This window comes from Ceratosolen solmsi, unplaced genomic scaffold (assembly GCF_000503995.2).
Source record: "Ceratosolen solmsi marchali unplaced genomic scaffold, CerSol_1.0 scaffold2, whole genome shotgun sequence".
NCBI classification, from domain to species: domain Eukaryota; kingdom Metazoa; phylum Arthropoda; class Insecta; order Hymenoptera; family Agaonidae; genus Ceratosolen; species Ceratosolen solmsi.
Window position 1 is genome coordinate 2,539,218 of NW_011948422.1, and position 24,344 is coordinate 2,563,561.

The window sequence follows — 24,344 nt, forward strand, 5'->3', positions numbered from 1 at the left end:
GTGTGAGAGAGAGAGAGAGAGAGAGAGAGAGAGAGAGAGTGCGTGCGCGGGTGCGTGCATCGTCCCGAGGAGTGAAAATCGCTGGTACCCCTGGCTGCATGAGAGCACGACAGGATGAGACGAGGAAGCGTCACGACATACGTGGACGATGGTCGCCGGCACTGTGAGCACACGCAGCACTTTTTCATTTTTTTTTCTTTTTCAATCATCGTGTGTGGGGTTGTTACACGAGTTTAAAAAAATCAAGCCGACCTCATGCAACCTCTCGGTCGATCCCATGACGTTACTCCTTTCGCTCTCACTTTTCATATTTCCCGGGGTCGAACGTCCTTACATGGTGCTTGCGAATCTACCTACAATGCGACTCGTTATTACTTTTCTATCCGAATGCATTATACCGTAATTGCGGGACAGTTGTGCCGAGGGAGAGCGCAACTCATTAATCTCGGTCAGTAAAAATTATTTGGAATTTGGCAAATTTTTCCACTCTGTCATTAAGCTCCTCTCTTGCCAGCTTATGTCACATGTATGCATATGGTTATATAAATCGTGCACGAACCGCTACGTACATTTACAATAAAATTCCTATATACGCAGCAGCATTGAGCGAAGTCTCGAGCATCCCGATCCGCGTATATAATCCATGTAAATTGCGAGGTACGCGGCCTACGTTTCTCTCTCTCTCTCTCTCTCTCTCTCTCTCTTTCTATCGCTCTCTCTCTCTCTCTCTCTCTCTCTCTCTCTCTCGCTCTCTCTCTCTCTCTCTCTCTCGCTCTCTCTCTCTCTCTCTCTCTCGCTCTCTCTCTCTCTCTCTCTCTCGCTCTCTCTCTCTCTCTCTCTCTCGCTCTCTCTCTCTCTCTCTCTCTCGCTCTCTCTCTCTCTCTCTCTCTCGCTCTCTCTCTCTCTCTCTCTCTCGCTCTCTCTCTCTCTCTCTCTCTCTATATATATATATATATATATATATATATATCTATCTCTCTCGAAGCTTCCCGTTGGCCAGTCGCGTCAGTCGGGTAATTACGACTTAATTCCCCCGTGGCTGCAATTGAAAGGCGCGCTCGTGCTCGATAAAGGCAAATGAGCGAGGCAATTCTCACCATCCCCGTGTTGCATCGTGGACTGTTCGTAGAGGAATGCGCGTCTTCGTATTAAAAGAGTTTTCGTACAGCGCACATTAGCCTCGCGCAAAGCGCTCGTTTCGCCTTGACAATAATGCGTCACCGAGGTTGGGATCATTGTGATTCAGGGGCGAATAGAGGTCCAGCGTTTTGGTTATTACGAGGGAATAACGAGGGTAGGATGATCGTGTATCCGGGGTCGGTATACCTTTTGATGATGGTGGATCCCAACAGCCGTTCAATTAGAGACGAATAACTAATACTTGCTCCATTTGATAATTATTCGTCTCATCTCGCACTTTCTCTTATCTTTCTCGTGATGCATGCCGTTCGCCGCATTTGCAATTGAGTGATTATAAGAATTTCCTTGTAATTGGTCAGTGGATATTAATATTTAGCTGATAAGATGGGTAAAATGGGCCAATGGGTTAAGATAATGAAATTATCGATAGCTTGAGACTGATTGAGATATTTGGACGTTTGATTAATTGAAAAGCTTTAAATAGGGGTCGATTAACTTGAATTTTCTTACTATTCGTAATTTCATCGCCGGTGATCAATTACTAATGTGTCAGAAAATTTGAAGTACAATTCGATTCCTGAATGCCATACAATATCCGGGAATTGAGTAGGTGAGGCGGGTTGTGATTTTGGGGGGGGGGGGATTTAGAAGAAAACGATGAAAAATAAAAATTGTAAAAATTTTGCCATTAATTAATGAAAATCAATTGTAATCTTATTTGGGCGTATGTTTTTAGTCAAACCTATATACGTTTCTGGAAATGTTAAGCGTGTATTAATTATAAATAAACATTTCCTATACCAATCGAGGCGGTTAATTTTGTTATTTCTTTTCTTTTGCTTTTTCTTTCTTTCTCCCTTCTTCTTTTATTTTTCTTTTCTTTTTTTTTTTTGTAAATTTTCATTTTTTTCAGTCACCGCTAATTGAGTGATTGATAAAACGCTGACCATTAGTTAATAAAAAGTGCACAAGCTGCATGCAAGGATATTTGTCTTTGCCTAAATCAAAAATGCATTTTCAAAAATATATGTGTCTATGAATTATAAACGTACGACTTTATTGCCGCTCGTGGCAATATCTTTTCTTCTTCTTTTTTGCTTTTTCTATTTTTAAATAATGATAATTGAACGATTGTCACATGTGAGTTATTGACACGACATTGCCATTCCGTTTAAAGGGAAAAGCTGATCACATTTTTCAAAAAGTCTTTTGTTTTATTTCATATTTTGCTTTCATAACGTTCATTGAACATTAAATCCTAGAATAGCGATATTTCAAAATTTATTTTTCAGCTTTAAAAGTTTTCTTACGTTCGGAGTTTTAACCGATCAAGGTCAGCCATTTTACACACATTATCGTTAACACATTAATGTTTCCGTTTGGATTGAAGATATCGTCGTTGTATCACACACTTGTAAGAAACTTAAATTATAGAGTTACAATTTCTTATATCTTATATGCGAAGGTTGCAAAAGCAATGGTCGATTGCGTTTTTGCCAAAATATTGATCGGCGGCGATTCTCGATTACTTTTTTTTTTTAATAAAGACTTCTTTTAATAATCTTCTAATCTTCAAAGAAACACATTATAATTCAAAATTGACAATTGACAATTATTTTATTTCAATATATTTTGTTACGATAATTATAAAACAAATGCCAATAATTTGTTAGCAAATAATTAATAAATAATAAATTAGCAAATAATACAAATAAATATAGTCGTCATTTTTTCGGATTATAATACGGTTAAAGTTTAGTTGCATTTAAAATTGCGTTAAAGTTTGCACGGCCAACTACAATAAAAAAAAAAAAAAAAAAAAAAAAAAAAAAAAAAAAAAAAAAAAAAAAAAAATAAAGTTACAACGATATTTGAATTGAGAATTTTGTCGCCTCAGAATTATGTGGATAATACTTCCGAGGTTATTCGACAATTACGCGAGTTAAGTTTATGCTAGCAAGCATTAAACTAAAGATACTTAAATCACTACAGTTACACGTACACGTTTAAAAAGTGTATCACACATTTACATGCGATCGATTTATCTTACAAGGTGATTTTTCTATACTCTTCGGCAATATATAAAATTTAACGTCCCTGTTATGCTCGCGTTTAAATGCAATTACAATGGACGACAAATTTACAAGTAAATAATCGGTTCGTTAAATCCAACATCCGAATTTCCTGCTAATAAATGCCCAGCAAAAAAAAAAAAAAAAAAAAAAAAAAAAAAGAAAGGAAAAATTCATATTAGTTACAATAAAAGCGCATCGCTCGAGCGAGCTGAGAATAAACATTTTCATTACGCGAATAACGAAGCTCTCGTTATCAATTACCGAAAGTTGGGCGCGCTCGTAGGCGAATTCGAAATTCCTATCAGATCGATGTCGGGGCCTCGGCTCGTCCTGTATTCTGCAAATTGGTGATTATGCGCCCCCATAGATCCGCGAGCATCTGGAAACACATCTACGTAACCGGAGAAAAAGCCGAGATAGAATTCGTGATCACCTCGAAGTGGCCAACGTTATCGCCGTTGCCGATGGCGCGCGTCCCGAGCTGCTATCGCCGGCCACTCGATAAGCCCGAGTTTCGATTCCGCACGCTCGTAAAATTAACAAAGAAATCTTTAGTCGGAGAGCGAGCGCCTCTTGTCGCTCGCCGACTCTCTCGCAGCCGCGATTTTGCTTGCGCGGAACCAAAAGCCCTTGGGACCGAACGGACAGTGCGCCCTAATTGTCGGTGTGCCCACGTAGGGCCGGGGGCACTCGACTTTTCATGCCATGCGATTCATGCGAAACCCAATTAATCTAACGATACTTTAATCTCTCTACATTTAATTATGAATTTGGCTATTGGTGCTTCAAATTGGCTCATCCATTAGCAATTAGTCTATTTCTTTTTATAATGTTTGGCATGATTTTTTTAGTTTGTAGTTGAGTGGTGTAAGTACCAATTAGATTAAATTAATTGTAATATAATAATGTTGTAGTATAAAACTAAATAATCGTGTAATATGGCTAGATTGTAAAGAGGATTAATTGTAAATTGATGGAAGAGTTTAAGAGTGGAGAGAAAATTCTTGAATAATAGAAAATGTACATTGAGTAACCGAAATTGACGATTCGTTCGATATATGAGATATGCATAAATCGTAATAATAATATAAATAATTAACTGGTTTTAATAAAGCGATTAATAATTTACTGTTTGCTGAGATTCGAATGAATTTTTCAAAGTAAACTATCGACGAGAGCGAAATTTGAAATAATAATTGCGTTATTAACTTTTAATCAAAGAATTATAGAGTTTTTAATTTTTCGAAACAATATACTTATATTTTAAATATTAAATCATTAAAAAATATTTAATAATAATAATAATAATAATAATAATAATAATAATAATAATAATAATAATAATAATCATAATCATAATCATAATCATAATCATAATCATAATCATAATAAGAATAAGAATAAGAATAAGAATAGGAATAAGATGAAGAAGATGAAGAGGAAGAAGAACGAGAAGAAAATGATGATGAAGAAGAGAAAGAAAATGAAAAGAATTACAAGCTTTGTTGATGTTTAATATACGGACGAAAAGTTTTCATTTAATTTATCGAAATTTTACGATAAACGGTACTCTATGAATTAACAAGCTCGCGATACAATTGTTCAAAAATTTAATTTCTACAATAAACCACGGGATGAAGTATTTCATACATTGCAATCAATGATTATTTTATATACCATAATAATTACGAGATTACGGTGGTTTTCTCCAATTAATTTTCCAAATAATTATCCTTCAACGAGAAATATTAATGCACATTTGAAATTCGCTCTACGCATCACGTGTTTTGACAAAACGAAAATTTATATATTTAAATACACATATTTAATGTATATTTTGATCAATGTTTAATCATTTGATAAAACGTTGGGAGTAAAGAAACATTCTCGTTCAATATATGTGCGCTAGCGGTAATAAAATTTGAGTCATTTAATTATTTAATTAGTATTTAATTAGTGCATACAGCCACATTGCCAATAGCTTATTGTGACTTTATTTTTAATTCGTCAATGTTTTATTTCGCTATTACCATTTCCTTACATAACATTACATAAAAACGATACTGAAAATGGCGTTGGGCTAAAAAACATAACAAAACCCTCCCGAACTCCGCGAAACAACGAGAGAAACGGCAATGACAACCCTCAAGGCCCACATATTTATTTAACCACTTGGCAAGTTCTACAGAAAAGCCGACAGCCATAACCCATGCGGCGCATAATGCCTATAATGCACGCTACATCGGAGCTCATTATTACCGCATCCGAAGGTAAATGTCGTCCATGAAGCCCAATCGAGCTTCGTGGAGGGGCGCCGAGGCTCGGTAGTCCCTATTCCCCGACCCACTCGCGTTCAAGAGTGTCACTGACCATCGCTGGTCCGGTGACCATTTGCGATTATGCTCGGCTGCCAAACGGAAGGAAACGCAATAATTAAAGAAAAAAAAAAAAAATAAAAAAAACAGGCGACGCGCGTACCCGCGGTGGCCGCCGTCCTTGGCGCTCTACGTCATCGCCGTAGCGATCGCCGAACGCTGATAGGAGCCGCTCGGTATGATAAACCTCCATCGACGGTATTGGGCCGGCAGCGGGCTATTGCACGTCTCTCGTGTTTTCCTTTACCGCTACTCTCCCATGTCCGTGATCTTTTTTTGAAGGTAATGGGAAGCCTCGGTGTAGGTACTTTTTCCCTCTGCCACGACGCATTTCCTCGGACCTCGCGGTGTGCAACTCTTACGTAGCATAGGCTTTCAAATGTCAATGGATTCGCATTCGCGTCCTTGTACGATCCTTAATCGCATCATTCTTATTTATCATTGTACATTTTTCTTATTTTCCTTCTATTTTTCCTTTTTTCTTCTTTCTTTTTCTTCATTCATTACTTCTCATTTTTTTCTCATTGGTTTTCTTTTTATTCAAATTACGATTTTTTTTTTGCAACTTGAATCAATTGATTAACCTCGAGTATATGGCAGTTTTACAATTTTTTTGATTTGATAAAACATTATCGATTACTCATGAAATCACGAAATTATTCATTACTCAAATTTCAAGTCTAGCATTTGTAATAATACTTTCTCTCTCTCTCTCTCTCTCTCTCTCTCTCTCTCTCTCTCTCTCTCTCTCTGTATTCCCTTTAAACCTCTTTCATTTAGCAGTAACAAGGTAATAGAATTTTATTTAGCTAGATTATTTTTTGATAGATAATGTTAAATAGAAAATTATTAGCGATGAAATAAATGTCATAATCATAATTCTTTTCGAGAGAAGGATATTTAGATGAACAGCATCAGTTTTTTCTATAATTCACACAGGCATACACGCGCGCGCTAGGATGCGCACACGCACGCATTATCATATGCATACTAATAAAGAAAACTTTATGGTTTTATCATTTTTGAATGAAAACAATTTTTAAGCATTAGTTATATAAACGATACATAGATTTATTCTAGAAAAACAATAAATAAGAATTATAATATTAAGTTAGCTGTAAACACTTTAATGTTACTTTTATTCATACAAATTGATCATTTAAATATTATTATTACTTTTTAATGCTGCTACTATTAAATATGTTATATTATAGAGATTAAATTGATATTATCTCAATTTCCTAAATTATGTATTATCCATTCGTTCATAACACTGATGTCGATAAATTGTTGGATATTCGTAATGATAAAATGTTTATGTATGCTTTATAAACAAAAAGGTATTTTTAAAAGAAATTATTTAAGACACAAAAAGAACATAAATTACGAGTATTTATTAGAAAGGAATGAAATACCTATGCCTAGTAATGCCATCCTTAATTCAATATTTTGAAACAGAAAACTTTTTGGATTTTTGATTTTCTTTTTATTAAATTTTTAAGGCCAAGTCTTTATTTATGTATTTGTAATCTAAATGATTATTGATCGAGTTAATTTGAACTGACTAGGTATATTGATGGATATAATATTTACATCAATTTTCGGGTTTATATATATTATTATTATTATTATTAATATTAAAGAAAATTTTATTATAATTATCAAAATTGTGGTATTGTTGCGGAAGAGAGAACGAACGGATGAGATATCGCGTAAAGATATACGTCCGTTCCGTCAAATGCAAATCAATGGAAATTATATGCAAGATTGATTCTACCTTACTCGTCGTATTATTTACCAATTACTCATTTAATGAACATTTCACATCATCTTTCTCATTTTATCATTACCAGTGCAAACGTAATTTATGAAAAAACCATCATTACCAAATCAGTGTCTTACCCAACTTCATAATTATCACTAATTAACACTACCCCAGCGTCTCGTGCTTCTCCTTCCAAACGTTCTTCCTCTACCCTCCATCTCCTCTCCCGCCCCCTTAAAACATCAAGAAAACAAAATGAAAATATTGCCAGTAATTTTGCGATCGCATCAAACGTGCCACTCGGCCGAGCGGAAAATCAAGGTGCGAGCGTCGTCACCCCAACGCGTAACGGCACTTTTCCAACCGCATCGTCCACAAGAGCGGCTCGACTGTCGGCTTCAAAAGGCCAAATCAGCGACAGTATTTGCCGCAATCATTTCGTTCGCATGCATTACTGTAGCGTCTCGCACTCCTCCTCCTCGTCCTCTTCCTCCTCGTCCTCCTCCTCCTCCTCCTCCTCCTCCTCCTCCTCCTCCTCCTCCTCCTCCTCCTCCTCCTCCTCCTCCTCCTCCTCCTCCTCCTCCTCCTCCTCCTCCTCCTCCTCCTCCTCCTCCTCCTCCTCCTCCTCCTCCTCCTCCTCCTCCTCCTCCTCCTCCTCCTCCTCCTCCTCCTCCTCCTCCTCCTCCTCCTCCTCCTTTACCTCCTTCACCTCCCCCGTCGGCCTTCACGGCGAATAATTTCGCGACCGAAGACTCGGTTTGCTCGCCGTTACGGCCGACGTTGCGCGCTATCAACGTCATCTACATAAGCGGACGTATCTTTGCACGATGGGACTGGCGCAGCTGCGGGAATGGTGACGCCGGAATACCGCAGCAACAATAGGCAGGAATTCACCGTGAACGACATTGACTACGAGAGAACGGGTGGCTGCTTCGTCTCGTACAGGAAAATCGCCTTCGCCTTCGTCTTCTTCCTCGCGTTTGTCATCGCCGCCGCCTTCATCGGCGTCTACATTGGATCGCCGCCGGACAAAGCTGTGAGTATCACTGATCTTTCATTTAGCCGTTCACTCGACAAGTTTGCAGCCAACATCGGTGACCTTACTTACCGCGCGCCCAGGATACGATAATGTCGTAATTATAACGTAATTCGTTTCCGGAGCGAAGTCAGCTGCTCAGTCCTTTGAACGATATTACCGTAAAACCAGCTGGCACATCTCTCTCTCTCTCTCTCTCTCTCTCTCTCGATGGAACAACAATCCGCGAGCGGCTGATTTATTCTTGAAATACAAAGTTTTCAGGAATCTCGAAGATTCGAACTTAAGAAAATGTTCCGGGGTTTAAGGGCAGAAACTTAAGTCGCCTAAACTAATTTAAAAGATAGAAACTTACAGCTACTAAATAACGCGAATTCATGACCAGCGAGGATGTTGTTTTCCATTATTTTATTAATTATACGACTCCCGCGATAAACCTGATATTCTTGTTTCTCCGTAAATATCGAAATTGCATTTATTCGCGGTCATCTATTTACTAAGCTGGCGTTTTTCTGACAATTCATAAAGCAGATTGTTAACAAGATTAACAAGTCAAAACTATTGCTCATAACGAAATGAATTGACTGTTTTTTTTTCTTTTAAAAAGAAATATTAAAAGCCGAACGATATTTTCCGCCTCGTCGATTGCTTTTAACAAAGTGGACTGAACAATGATGCAGTGGCGCTATTATTTGGCAATTCATTCGGCTTAATACGGACGAATAGCCGAGGGATAATTTCCTAGACCGCGTAATGTATTACCTCGTTCTCTATTTTCCTCGTGTATGACTTTGTACTACAATGCGCGGCCATTACTTAAATATATAAATTTTAACGGCGAGTCTCCGAAAAAAAGTTTTCCACTTTATAGATGTGACTGGAAAACATTTGGCAAATTATGCTCTTGGGAACACCTTGAAACATGTTTATTAATTTTATTTACCGTGGACTTTTATACTTTGTTTAATATTGTGTTTAAGCTTTGAAAATTTGCATATTTTTCTATATTTAATATTGTGATTTGAATGCCAAGTTATTAAAACTTTCGTGCTACTAAATTTGAACCGCTATGGAAGAATCGGGGAAGGTGTTTTTTTTTTTTTTTTTGCTCTTTTCATGATTAGCTCATTCGAAAAAATCCACTTGACGTTGTATAATAAAAGATTTTCAAGTAATTTTTGAGTACCCGGATTTGCTGATAAAATTAAGTTCAATTACACATGTACGCTCACAGGTAGAGAGTAAATTGTAAAAAAAAATTTTTTTATGCCAAAGACATTAAGAAATTAATCGATATTAGAGCGATATTATGGTTTAATTGTTTGATAAATTGGCTCATAACATGCACATTAGTGCTTCTTTTATAATTGTTAAATCAAAGTAGATGTTGCTAAATAATATAAACAATATAATAGAAGTAACAGTATGAATATTTATTTTAAAATACAATCGATACTTTTATTTACGTAGTTTTCTACGTGACACGTGGTTTGCTAATATTAGCAATTAATTACGTTTATTAATAATTACAATGATATTAAAAATGACAAAATAAAAAGTTCATTGCGAAGTATTATTATAAAAATATTATAAGCACTTGGTATGTTATTAGTATATTGATAGATTACAAGTTATACTTGGGCATACTAATGTATTGGTAACGTACATTATATATATATATTTATATATATACATAAATGCAATTTCTTTACAAATATTATTATATATTTATTAATACTATAATTTTGTATACATTCATTATTCAGTTGATAATATCCTATAATATTTTTACAGTAATATAAATATTATTGGGTACACTGGAAAAGTTGTGTCAATTTAGTTGTTGGATATTATATTTATTATTACGGAATTTTTTCATATTTAGAGATACGATTGTACAGTAAAATCGTTAATTAAAACATTGATTATTAAAATTTAATACAATAAAATTATAAGCTAAAAATTGCTATTTGATTAAATAGCGTTATTGATTTGATATTTGATATCATCTTAAAATAGCTGATGAGTATGAATAGATTAGTACATGTTTATTTAATTATTGATTTAGAAAAATGTCAACGGCAATAGAATTATCTACGAATAATGAATAATACTAAATATAAATAGTAGATAAATTGATAACTACAAATATGTGAAAATGTTTTAAATATTCAGTTTTTTATTATTTATACTATTTTAATCGAATTATTTTAATTCGACTTTTTACGTAATCAATGGAATTAATACTACGTATATTGTTTACTCAATTACGTATATAAAAATACGTATGGATCTTATGTACATCTGTAGATGTTTATATAATTGCATGTGGTCAGATAAAATAACAAGTGTAATGTATACATGTAGTTATTACATCTTACATTTGTAAGTCTTAAATTTATATAGTAAGTATCTAACATATGTACATATGATCCTGTGAGTATGCACAATTATGCAAATCTTACTCGATTGTGTTTCCTCTTCTTCACACTTGAACATATAAAAATAGGCATATTTTGTTGTAAAAATTGTTGTATTTTGTTATACATGATTAATTACGGTGGAAAATTTAAAACAAGTATTTATCTGTAAAGCATTTACATTGGAATGTGGAAATAAGCCTTCGTACTATCAAAAGCCAATATTTACAATGTTCGTTAAAAAGTTAAAAATTCCCTTTATTTCTTGGTGATATTGAAAATATGATATTCGAAAATACCACTGTGGATATTATTACGCGATAATTTCTTAAATCGCATACTGCACAGAATAGTTCAAATTACAAGGTTTAATTTATCAAGCGATATGAAATAATTATACGTAGTTCATGGAAATACTATTTCGTTAAAAAGTTACAAGATGTACTGGCTGTACTGTCCAACGATGAGGAGCTGCCTGAGAAATATGTTCTCTCTTCGTCTATCCAACCCGTGCGTTACAATATCAAGCTCGCGCCAATACCGGAAACCGAGGAGGGTCACGTTAAGCTCCAGGGACGCGTCATCATAGACTTTCAGCAGAATGGGATTAGCGGCCCAAATCAACTTGTCCTCAATTCCAAGCATCTGACGTACAAAAGCTGTCGTCTTTTAATCCACGACAAGATGGAAAATTCCACCTCCAATCAGCCGTCGGCCTCGAGGAGACGCAAGCGGGACACGGAGGACGTGAAAAATGGTGTGGAAATAATGCATTTCAGCGATAGATTTTAATTAACGTTTAGAACATTTGCGAGTTAACTGTTGACGCGATAGGATATTTGCACCGTGATTACTGGAAAAATGAAAATGACAAGAAATTAATAACGATAATAATGGAAGGGATTCATTAGTTTAATTTTCTACTCTTCTTTCAGTCATATTACGTGTCTATTCCCAGAATTATGGATAGATCGAATTTTTCAATAGATTTTTCTTTACATAACGTGCATAAGCTCATTACAATTTCATTAAAACTTATAATTTAATGATAAATTCTTATTGGCCATCGGAGGCTAGTGAATTTCAAGGTTTTATGTAGATAAATCTTTGGCTACATTCAATCGCATAGAATACAATTGTCGAGGCAATCACTATTCAAATACTTTATTACACATTTTTATTTATTCATGACGTTTGGGAGTGACTTTTGACTTTTTTTTCTTCGACTCAAGTCATTTATCGACAAAAGTTATCGTATAAAGAATTTAAAGTTATATCGAAGTTATTGTTTTTTTTTTTTTTTTTTGCCAATTGATATGACTTTATTTTTTATTATTTATATAGATACAACAGCCACTACAGTTGGAAATGAGACGGTTGTCACGACGATTGCTACCACTACTCTGCCAACCGTATTAAATGACACCGTCAAAGCTGTTGAGAATACAACGCAACATCCACAAATAGAGAAAAATCGTCTGTTCGAATTACCCCTTAGCAAAACTGAATTGAAAATCAGTGCAAATAAAACCGATGCAAATGGATCTATATACGTAATTTTCCTTGAAAAATCGTTACAGAAGGGAAATTATTCGTTAGAAATCGATTACGAAGCTACGGTGGATGACAGAGTTTTATATACGAGGAATATAAAGAAGAATAATTCTAGCAAGTAAGTATTACGAGTTAGTTTAGCTTTCTTATATTACATGAGTAATTATTATACACGCGGTTTTCACGATTAAACTTACGAAAAATTAAAATCATCTAAATAATCTTTACGAAGGAAAAGTTTTGCGGAAATAACATTATTATGAATATGAATATTTTCGTTCTAACTGATTATTTAGTTCCTTATGAATTGAATGAGGTGATTTGATAAAACTTCAAATCCAGTTAGATTATCCTGATAATTTATTGCAGAATTTCAAATTATTACTATGAATCTATTTGATGAAAGTCGTAGATTTTCTATTAAATTTCTTTATTTAGGATGTAATTTGAAAATATTATTATTTAAATTACGTGTCAAATAAAATTATATCCAAATAATTTTTTCATAACTAAATGTGAATTAGTAGTACCAAGTAGTCCCGATTGAAACTGTTGATTTTTTGAAAAATGCATTAATTCATCTTACTCGATGTGTAGGATAAGCGATAAGTAGAATTTTCTCGTAAAATCTTAGCGATTGTGAATTGAGAATATAAAATAAATAAAACAACCAATAAGATTACGATATTCTAATCATTCGTTTTTCGAAAAAGGCCGGTTATAGTGTCAATGCTGAAGCCCACCAATGCTCCTCGTCTCTTTCCAACCTTTGATGAGACGAGGCTGAAAGCAAGTTTTGAACTGAATCTGTTACATTCCAATGACCTGAAAGCCCTTTCGAATATGCCCTTGATCAATTCAAGCGACTCGTAAGTACAGAGATGAGCAATTTTTTTTCTCCAAAAAATATGTCAATATAGAAACCCATTATCCATCCTAAACTTTACAATATGAACGTTTATATATACATATATATATATATATATATATATATATATATATATATATATATATATAGCATTATTAAGAAAATATGAAAGTCAAAGTAACAAATAAATTTATAAATATCAAGTATTTAAAAGTATTTGGTTAATTCAACTTTCTAATACTTTAAGTCGCCACAATTAAAGTTTTCATTATCATGTAAGTCCGAAATGGAGCTTAATTAGTGTTTGGTCGACATTATTATGCCATTATAGTTTCTTAATCAAACTTGATAATGTTCTTTCATTATGAAAGTTATTATAAGTCATAAATATCAAGCGCATGTTACTATTACATTTTATTGCAATTTTTAAATTATGCAACTAAATATTTGAATATTATTGGATTTTAATATTATATAAGAATGACAATAAATTGATTTTTTTTTTTTAATAATATCGTATATTTTTGTTACGTTGGTTATAATTAGGTCAAATTCAAGCTATTTATTTTTATGAAACTATTTTTATAAATTCATATTGTGATTTTATGGTTAGGTTAAGTTACGAATAAATACTGTATGACTTCCAGTTTCAATATAAATTGTAAGTATAACTAATGTGCTTATTTTTACATTAATATTTTCATATTTAATTATACATTCCGTAAATTCAAATTTTAAGCTCTAGATTTACGAATATTTATTATCAACATTATATTAGGCTTTGAAAATTAATTATTTCATTAAAATAATAATTACGTGCATTCTATTTTGTACTAATCTATGAAACTATTGCCTTACACGTCTCCTTATTAAAAGTAATTTAGTATTATTATATTACGTTTTTGAAAGATTAAACTTTATATTCTGCGTATTTTTTTTTTGCACTACGTGCTTTTATATACTTTCGATTTATAACTTATCATCGATAGAGTTTATAAAAAGTTAGTTTTTCTATTGGATCGTGATTTTATCTGAAATTATTGATGAGTATATGTTTAAAATTATATTCTGAATATTTCTCACTCTAAATTTTGCTATTTCCAATGAAGATTATCTATGTCTTTGCTCGCATTAAGTAAATCGCATAAAGCAAATGTAAATTGGTTGTATTCTATGATATTTAGATTGATTTATAATTGTCTAACAAATTTTCTTGCTATTTGCGAAATCTAACGGTATGAATTGAAATTCAATTAAATTATTATGAGTTTATTTACAACTAATCAACTAGATATCGAATGGGTGTATCATATTATTCGCAATTTCTGATACATAATATTTTATATTATTATATTATATTAAAATATTTTATCCATTTGATTTGTCATATGTTATTCATATATTTATTAAATAATTTATCCTGAAATTGGAAATGTTTTTATTAAAATAACATTAGAATAATAACGGAATTTCTTATGATTTTACAGAAATGATTTATAAATATTTAAGGTTCTCTTTAATAATTTAGTATTATAAATAAGTTATATGAAAAATTGTTGATTTTATTGAATATATCTTGACTAAAGTAGTATAAAGAATTATTTATTTAGCTTAAATATTTGTTTTATGTTACTACAATTACAATATCAGAATAAATAAAATATGAATTTAGGTCATTATTTGCCAATGCCTATGGTAATTCGAATTTATATTTCTTATACAATCGATAATTTATTAAATATTCAATTATACACGTTCATTGATTATAGAATTGCATTATTACTTTTGTTATTTTGAATAATAATTTAGATATTCATACTTTTAATACAATGATGCTAATTTATTAAACGTATGAGAATTAAAGATTTATCTGTAGATAAATCAGTCATATGGTGATTTTATCGGTGTAAATTAAAAAAAAAAAATTTTTACTTGATTCAAAGTACTTAGATTAATCAATGATATGGAATGAACTATGTGAATAGAAATGGAATCATGGATAACACGGACAATCTAACAGTCGACATATTTGGCGAGACGCAAACGATGTCGGCCCACAATTTTGTCTTTGTCATTGGAAATTTTGAGTTCCTGGGCGAGGTTCCGATCGACGAGACGCCGTTACTGAAGAAACAAGTCATCGGTTATTGGGGCGACGCTGAACACAAAACTCAGGATTTCTATTTGCGAGATAAAATCTCGCCTATAGTAACAGCATACGCGGAATTATTTCAAGGCTTAGCTCGGCCAACTAAAAATCTCAGTCTTGTCGCAATGCCTGTAGACTTTGACGGCCTCTCGGCACCTGGATTGATCATTATCAAGTATGAGAATTATGATTCCCGATGTAAATACTTAATCTCGTTTAAACGGCTGCTCAAAATACATACATACATACACACGCACACACGCACACACGCACACCCGCGCGCGCGCGCGCGCGCGACAACACACACACACACACACACACACACACACACACACATACACATTGCAATCGTATACTTTTATTAATATCCAACATTGGTGTGATGCACTTGTTTGTCTATATGTAAATAAAATATTTTTCGTGCTTGCTCGAATATAGCCAGATATTATTTACTCAATTTTGCCAATGTTAATATTTGATCGTGTAAATCGACTCACGTTCATGCATCTTTTCTTCTCCTGCTTTCAATTATTATAGGGAATCGCTTTTTTACGCTGCGGCTAGTTCCCCATCCTTCTTGAAAACTAAAGCTTTAGTGAGCTTGATCGGATTTTTTGGTCAGCAGTGGCTCGGCGGTTTGGCTGAAGCGAAGAATTGGACCGACGCTTGGTTCATCGAGGGCTCTATTTTATATTTACAGTACGCCCTCATTGACAAGGCAAGTTTCAGAGTTTTTTTAGCAAGTATACAAATGCACTATGCTTGGGTATTTGTTTGAATATTTTCTTTTATTTGTTTATTTGTTTATTGTTTTATAACGTGAACACGAATGGAGATGATCTCATTGTTCCTTCGTTCTACATTCTCTTTTCATTTATGTGTAATTACTATTATATTCATGTATAAATTTCACGACATTTTTACTACGTCGTAATATTATAAATAGGAAAGGAAAATTTTTCGATTCATACTCTACAAACAAGCTTGTTGTTTTATAAATATGAGCAAAAATCAAAGAAAAAACATTATTTTATTTTTTCATTTAACCGACTAACAATTATATAATTATTCATTCTTGCAACAAGACACTCTTTTGACAGTGCAGATTGATCCGAATCTCGAGGTATCCAAAGACTTTTTAATAGACGTTCAGTTGGAAGCTATGGAAAACGATGGTTATTTTCTATCAAAGGCTCTGGATTCAAAAATTGATCGGACTTACATCGAAGCCTTCGATTTGTTTGACAATTATCGAAAAGGTAGGGAACGATATACTTTTAACTGAAATTTATGGCTAAATGCATTATTATGCTTAAGATAACAAAATTTAATATTTCACAATCGCAAATGAGGCTATTTTTTTCTTTTCTTTTTTTTTTTTTGTTTTGTTTTGTTTTTAATATCTTTACATTTAACTGTTTAATAAGTGCTGGAATTCTAACTCCAATTACTCTTGACTACGATTGAAATTGAATTATAATAATTGCATATATGTTATTTAAACAACCAATGGAACATACAATGAATGGATCAATTGTAAATGCTGTGTGATTGTTTAATTTATTTTAAAAGAATCCAAACACGGAAATATCTAAATCCGTTAATGTAATCAAAGCACCTTTTCAAAGCCCACTAATTCACCATTAAAACAATAATACGATAAGTTGGAAAATTTTACATTCCAACAATTGAAAAATTATATTTACTATATGTATAGCTAGTTTGCATGAATACACCAGTAGTATTTGCAATTTATCAATACATAAATGATACCGCTACTCAACACTTGCGTACACGTAATATTTGACAATACTTTAATATATTTTTGTCTTCAGGTGCATGCCTGATAAGCATGTTGAATGACGTCTTAAATGGAAATTCCTTTAGGAGCGGCTACGCTGAATTTCTTCGCCGGTGGTGGGTAATCTTCCTCTATACATTATGCTAGTCTGCAAATATTTCCTCTTTTTCTTTTTGAAATTTAAGCGCGTTAATTCAGAAGAAATGTTTTTCTCTCTTTGATCGGTGGTCGGCAGTCTCAACTGTATTACAGTGGCGTAATTTTGAATTTATATTAAAAAAGAAGAGAAAAGATCTTTTTAAACACGCTGTTTTATTTGACAATATTACGATGACGAGTTTACATTAGTAACTAAAGATGAAGAAATAGGTATATTGTAAAAAAAAAAAAAAAAAAAAAAAAGTATAAGAGAAAATTAAGATAAAATTAAGATAAAATTATTGATATTTTTTTGTTATAAAGATTTAGTAAGTAAATAATTTAAATATTAAAAAGCTGGCTTATATATCACGTCAAGTGTTAAAACTTCGATCATAATATTCTACAAGTAAAGTAAAGCCAAAACCTTAGATTTTCATTGTCTCGATACCTTTTGAATTTCACTTTCTACAGGAGTCGATCCAATTCAGATTCTGATGAGTTTTTGCATGCACTTGTCGGAAATATGACGACCGAGGTTGAATCTACAAATATGACGAAAGCCTTTACCAGCTGGACTCGACAGCCCGGTTATCCTTTGGTAAATGTTACGTGGATTCACGAGAATAGCACGGTTGTTATACGGCAGGTGAGATACCTTTTTTGTTCAGGTGTTGAATTATGTGGATATCCTTTTGCTAACAGATATCTAACAGACAGATATAGATGATCCAAAAACGTGAGAACTCTATCGGTGGATTTGATATGCAGGTCACTTTTTTTTTTATCAAATTGAAATCAATTAATTTGCAATGCTTAATTAAGAAAAAGGTCTCATAAAAATGGACACAATGACTCAACCAGAATTCTATTTTTATACTTTGTCTATTCAATACATACGCCATTTTGTCCTATATATATATATATATATATATATATATATATAGATGTAGAACTTTTTGTCAAAATTATTATAAAAGTACTCTAATTTTTAGTTTTGCACATATTCGTTTTGATGTTTCAGTTGCAATTATGGATCATAGATTTTTGTTAAATTATACCAACATTTTTTATTAGATCTTATGAAAATATGAGGAAAGGATAAAAATCGAAGCTTCGGAAATGCAGACACTTTATGAGTCATAAAAAGCTGATCTAGTCGTTAAATTGAGATTATGCTTATAATCTTCAATCTTTGAAACGGTTCAGTGAAGGGAAATACATGGTTTTAATTATTTCATTAATTGATCCAAAACGGGAAAATAATAAAATTTTGATTGTTTCGAATTCAATTTATCTATAGTAAAATTAGAACAGTTGGTCTTTATAATTAGTTAGTGGAAAAATTTTCTCTGTGATTGGCGCAAAAAAGGTGAATTGGTTTGATTTATTTTTACCGATATTTATATATATATATATATATATATATATATATATATAATTTATAGATTATATACAATGTGTTTGTGTTGTATGTATATACGTACTCCTTCCTTTTTGTCCGTTAACCTTTATCAATAAGTTAGGGACAAGGCAGATATTGCTTTCGTTAGTTACAACGTAGAAATTTCCAGATGAAAATTTTGCGATATAGTAGATATTAATAGTGTCGATTTATGATTTATTCCGATTTTTTAATTTTTTATTCCGATAACCGAGTGTATAACAGAAGTAATGTAAACGGTAAATAATGTTGATTAATAACAATATATTATGAAAAATATATTGAAAATATTAAAAAAATGAAATTTTTTTTTATCTATTACATTCTTGATAGATTCTGCTTGTAAAATATTTGATTAATTAATGTCTTATAATTTAATTACTTCAATTTCAATTTCAATTAATCAATCCAAGTAAAATAATAATACTTGCTCTTCATATTTAAACGGTATGTATAATAATATAATTAAAAAAAAAAAATAAATAAATATACATATATATAAATCTGTGTAGGCCAATCTCTATTGGTATCTATAATTCTCATTTCCAATATAATAAGAGAAAAATATTTAAACAATCGTTGTGAGTCATTGTGTCTCAAAATGTGCACATTATGTACAAATATTATCCACAGTCATCAGCCATTTTTAACGTTTAAATTTATCAATTTAATAATCACACTAAATCTTTCAGTTGCACAATTACATTAATTAATATTAAGCGGTACGTTGATGGAATGCGCAAGCAAGATTGAAAAACCAAATTTCTCTATAAAATATTCTACTTTTGACTTTGACCGTTTCACCGTTTTTTGAATTATCTATAAAGCAAACGAAATCCACAACAATAAATGAAAATACGTACCATAAATCTGTTTACCGATGAAATAGGGGAAGTTCAATTTCGACGAACTGTGGAACAAGGAGAAACGCTCGACTAGTACAGATTTGTGGTGGCTGCCTCTCACATATGTGACTTCCGAGGGCAATTGGTTGAAACCAACAACCATCTGGATGAAGGGCACGAACGAACTTACGCTAAAAAATATTCCATACACCGGTAACAACTCTTGGATTATTGTCAACGTGAACAGGACCGGTGTGTATTACATAAGAATTATTCTCATTCTCTTGTAATATGACAAATTTCATTTTCATTGAATAACAAAGTACTAACGTGAAAGTTTTTGAATGGAAAAACTTATGGTAATTATATTAATAAACGGAGCTTAGATAAATGTACAAAATTAATTGACAATATTAATAAATTTTACGGAATTTTTAAATTATCTTGTTGTTATAACAATTTGCTTAATTTTCAACAGATTGAGCACAAAAACATTATTTAAAGAAACAATACGCTATAGTTCAAAATGAATTTATTTTGTTGTATTCTGCATCGAGTGTAGATTATTAAATGGGAGTTAAGAATTTTAAGTCAAGAAAACGTCAAACATGAAACTATAACGAAAAGTTTATAGTTGTTGATTTTTTTGAATTCGCTTTCAATTTCCATGGATTATGCAATAGAATTTATTGAATGATTATTTTGCTTGTCAATGTATTTGGGAAAATTTGTTCTCACTCTATAGTATTGATGAAAATATTGGTCGGCAAATAATATATTTAATACTAATAATAGAAATAGATATTTTCTATAAGTTGAAAAATAATTAATGATTCGTAAACAAAATTTTTTGAAATGATTTTTTTTTATTTTTTCAAGAAATTATTCTTATTATATTATGCGTCCATCGTTATATTATATATTATATTCTGAGAGTTTGCAAATCCTTTATTTATTCGCATTCAAATTAATCATAGTACTTATTGAGATGACATCGAATTAAAAATATTTTCGACATAACTTGGTCGAAAAGAGCTTGACAATGTTAAAGTCTATAAAACCAATGTTAATAAATGACTTGGCAATCGATTTATTATATTTCTTATTGCTTGTAATACATTTATTATGTTTACATTACATTAGGGATCAAACAATTTAGAAAGTTTCACGACAACGAATAAACATCATACACTTGGATGGCTTTGAAATTTATTTTCTATGCCATTTAATGGCTCTGTTATAACAATTATATAATTATCATATGCTGATGTTAATGCGAGGATGGATAATATTTAATCTTAACTTTATATTAGAATAGCGGGTTATTAAAAGTTCCAAGGTAATAAACATTCATTTGACTCATAAGAACGATATGTATCGTATATATTAAAAGTTGAAATAACCTTCATCAAGGGTTTTAATTACTTTAATATCGTACATAATGTAAAAGTTCATTCACTAGCTCCATTTTCTTCATTTTCATTATTAACTGACCCACCGCGTTCTCCTTTATCCCTCGGGAGCTGACTTAAAGTAGCCGACGCAATGTGCCAGCTTATAAATACTTTTATAATACTCCTAACGAGCTTTGGACGAAGCTTATGGGCAATTTGTGAATGTACCAAGTCAGAAACGATTAATAAAAATCCAATAATCCTTGCGTGTTAAAGCCGCCAAGCATCCTTATTTAAATTTCGTCGAATAAATGCACTCTAGGCTACTTCCGTGTGAACTATGACGCGGCAAACTGGCGCTCGATCATCGACATTCTGCGCACGAAACACGACGACATCCCCATGGCGACAAGGACTTCTCTCGTCGACGATGCTCTCAGTCTCGCCCGTCAGGGCAGCATCTCCTACGAGTTGGCCTTCGAGCTCATCACCTACCTGGGTCCCCATGAGCGTAATTACGGACCCTGGGCCGCGTTTGCGAGGCACGCAAGACAATTGGATTTTGCTCTCTACGAGACCATCGCCTATCCGAATTATCAGGTAGAGAGATTCGACCTCTCAGTTTTAGCCTCTTTCGAGGTTGCTGCACGCTTAGAATCGATAATAAATTTGTGTTCTTGGACAGTGATCGATATAATGCCCGATTACACTTACCCTTACATTTCCTTTCTTTAGAAGTTCATGCGAAATCTCGTAGCAACTCTATTTGACGAAATGGAAGCAAAGATCGACGAAGGCACAGCTTTGGCAATGTTATCTGTGCGATTAGCTTGTACGTATGAATACAAGAAGTGCACCACCTGGGGTCGAAACAAATGGGATGATCTATTTAAAAATAACAATGAGAACACGTAAGGAAAAGGGGCCTTGATATTTTAATGCATGCGTCTTTAATGACAACTAATAAGGTGATAAGTTTTATGATATTATTGTTAAGGATAAATAATTAATGTTATATGTGTGGAGCAAGTCAAGGGGCATATAATTTTCTTTTTTTCTGAACTTAAATTGACAATTTTGTTTTCTTATTTGATGTTTAAGCTATGTGAATTTTTAAGCGTGTGGTGATCGTTTCAGATTATTAAAACATGTCCGCGAGACGGTTTACTGTAGCGGGGCACGAGGAGGAGGTCCAGAAGAATTATCATATTTAATGCAAAAAAGCGAGGAGGCGACCGACATGGACGAGAGGAGCAGATTATTATCAGCTTTCGGCTGCTTTCAGAGTCCCTGGATTTTAAAAAAGTGAGTGCCTTCTCTTTTAATGCGTAAATATTTTATTACTTCTGCATGTTGCATCGCGTGCATCGTGAGTGAAGATACATCATCATTTTTTCATTCAAAGTCGCCATGTCACAACCAGCTACTCCAAAGTTCCGAATGAAAATTTTTGCACCAAGTATCAGATAAAAAAAAATTAAGCTATATTTAAGGGATAAGTAAATATGAAAAATGTAATTATTTCATACATTCAGCTGCACAATTATTACAAGCAAATTATTAATTAATTATTCAGATAATTCGTTATTTCCAATTTCACACGTCACCCTCGAAACATCGAGACAATTAATTTAACTTACTCCTTATTAAGTAACGACTTTTTTAATTTCAGAATACTAGTCGAAGTTCTGAGAACCAATAAATATTCACATAGTGATGTCAAGGTAATATTACAATCGTACGCAAAAAATCCAGCAGCAGCTCAAACAACCAGCAGATTTATTCAAGAACAATGGACACAAATAGTGCAAAGGTAAATGTATGGAGATTAATTTGATTATATTATCGTTAAAGTATTTATAAAAATAATGAATAAAAAATTATTGAGTAAAATTAGTCAAAATGTTTATTCAACATATATATATATATATATATATATATATATATACGAGGATATGAAGGAGAGAAAATTTTTTTGTTTTTAAATAATTGTAAATTGAACTAATTGCAGATTTTCTCGAGGATATGAAGGAGAGAAAATTTTTTTGTTTTTAAATAATTGTAAATTGAACTAATTGCAGATTTTCTAATTCGTATTGGATAATGAAAGCGTTTGTCGAAGCTGCGACGAAATTCCTCTTTACCGAGATTGACTTACACGAGGTAAATATCATTAAATAAATCATTGATTATGTATCAAAATAAAAAAGAATAAAAAAACAACAAAACAAACAAACAAAAACAAAAACCAAAACAGAAAAAAAAGAAAAAGAAAAAAGAAAAAATATTTTTTCAATGCATTGTCCTGTTGCAGTTTAATGTCTTCAGAGATAAAAACATCGATAGCTTGAAGATGGTTGGTCATTGGGTTGCACTTAATGAGATAAAAGCGTTCTCTTGGATCTACAGATTAAAAGAATCCACTGAAAATATTCAGAATTGGCTGAAGAGTCATACGAATTCAACCGTGTAACGCACGCTATAGATCTTTGTTTCATGGTACTCTTAAGGAAATTAAATAGCTCGCGTGTTTGTGGATTTTTTAATTTCTCGTTTCGAAAAACGCTCGAAAGCTCGATAGATTAATTGTAGATCAAGTAACACCGATATTAAATAATGTTTATCTCGAGCTAAAAATTCGATTGTAAGTTGAATGGAAAATATTTCTTTTAAGTTCAGACTGAATCCTCATTCGATCAAATATATAATTTTTAATATTTGATTTGGACAAAAATTTATATAAAGTCGAGTGCAATGTTATTTGAATGAGTTGAAAAGATTTTTAAATTCAAGTAGGAGCGCAAGTTTCAGTCTAAGGATTTTCAAAGCACAATACATTTAGTATTTAGATGAAACTTGGCCTGTCATAAAATTGTTATATATTTCTTAATTTTCTAATAATTTAGGCAAAATGTACTTGGACAGTATAAAATCTATTTATATATATTTATCAATTAGATAATTAAGTATGCGTGGGCTTTAGTACACCATAAAAGTCACATAAATTTTGACATTCACTTGAAAGAAATCTGTATTTATCGCCGTTATATTAAATATTAAAAGTTAAACTTGTATTAAGCATATTGTTAAGTTAAAAATTTTCATTGAGAAATGAGTGAACAAGTTTAATTAATTCCTTGAAAAATTTCAACAATTCTATCTTTAAATTATAAATGTTTGAAAATTCAATTAGTTTACACATAAATGGAGGCAAATCGATAATGAAAAGGCAGTGATAATTAATCTCTAAGTAATTAAATCACTCATTCGTAAAAAAAAAAAAAAAAAAAAAAAAAAAAAAAAAAATAAAAAAAAAAATGTAAAGGTTATTTTTTTTTAC

The 24,344-nt window shown here is 32.2% G+C and overlaps 1 protein-coding gene across 1 annotated transcript; it reads left to right on the top strand.

Moving 5' to 3' along the window:
- Positions 1–24,042, top strand: LOC105361779 (aminopeptidase N). The gene is made up of 17 exons (XM_011499052.1): positions 1–163; positions 8,198–8,391; positions 11,244–11,568; positions 12,156–12,483; positions 13,079–13,234; positions 15,219–15,557; positions 15,920–16,100; positions 16,488–16,641; positions 17,218–17,299; positions 17,796–17,970; positions 19,655–19,862; positions 21,327–21,604; positions 21,740–21,915; positions 22,142–22,309; positions 22,677–22,817; positions 23,086–23,167; positions 23,319–24,042. The coding sequence occupies exons 1-17, from the start codon at positions 115–117 to the stop codon at positions 23,475–23,477; spliced, it is 3,195 nt and encodes a 1,064-aa protein (XP_011497354.1). The 5' UTR covers positions 1–114; the 3' UTR covers positions 23,478–24,042.
- The last annotated feature ends 302 nt before the right edge of the window (positions 24,043–24,344 follow it).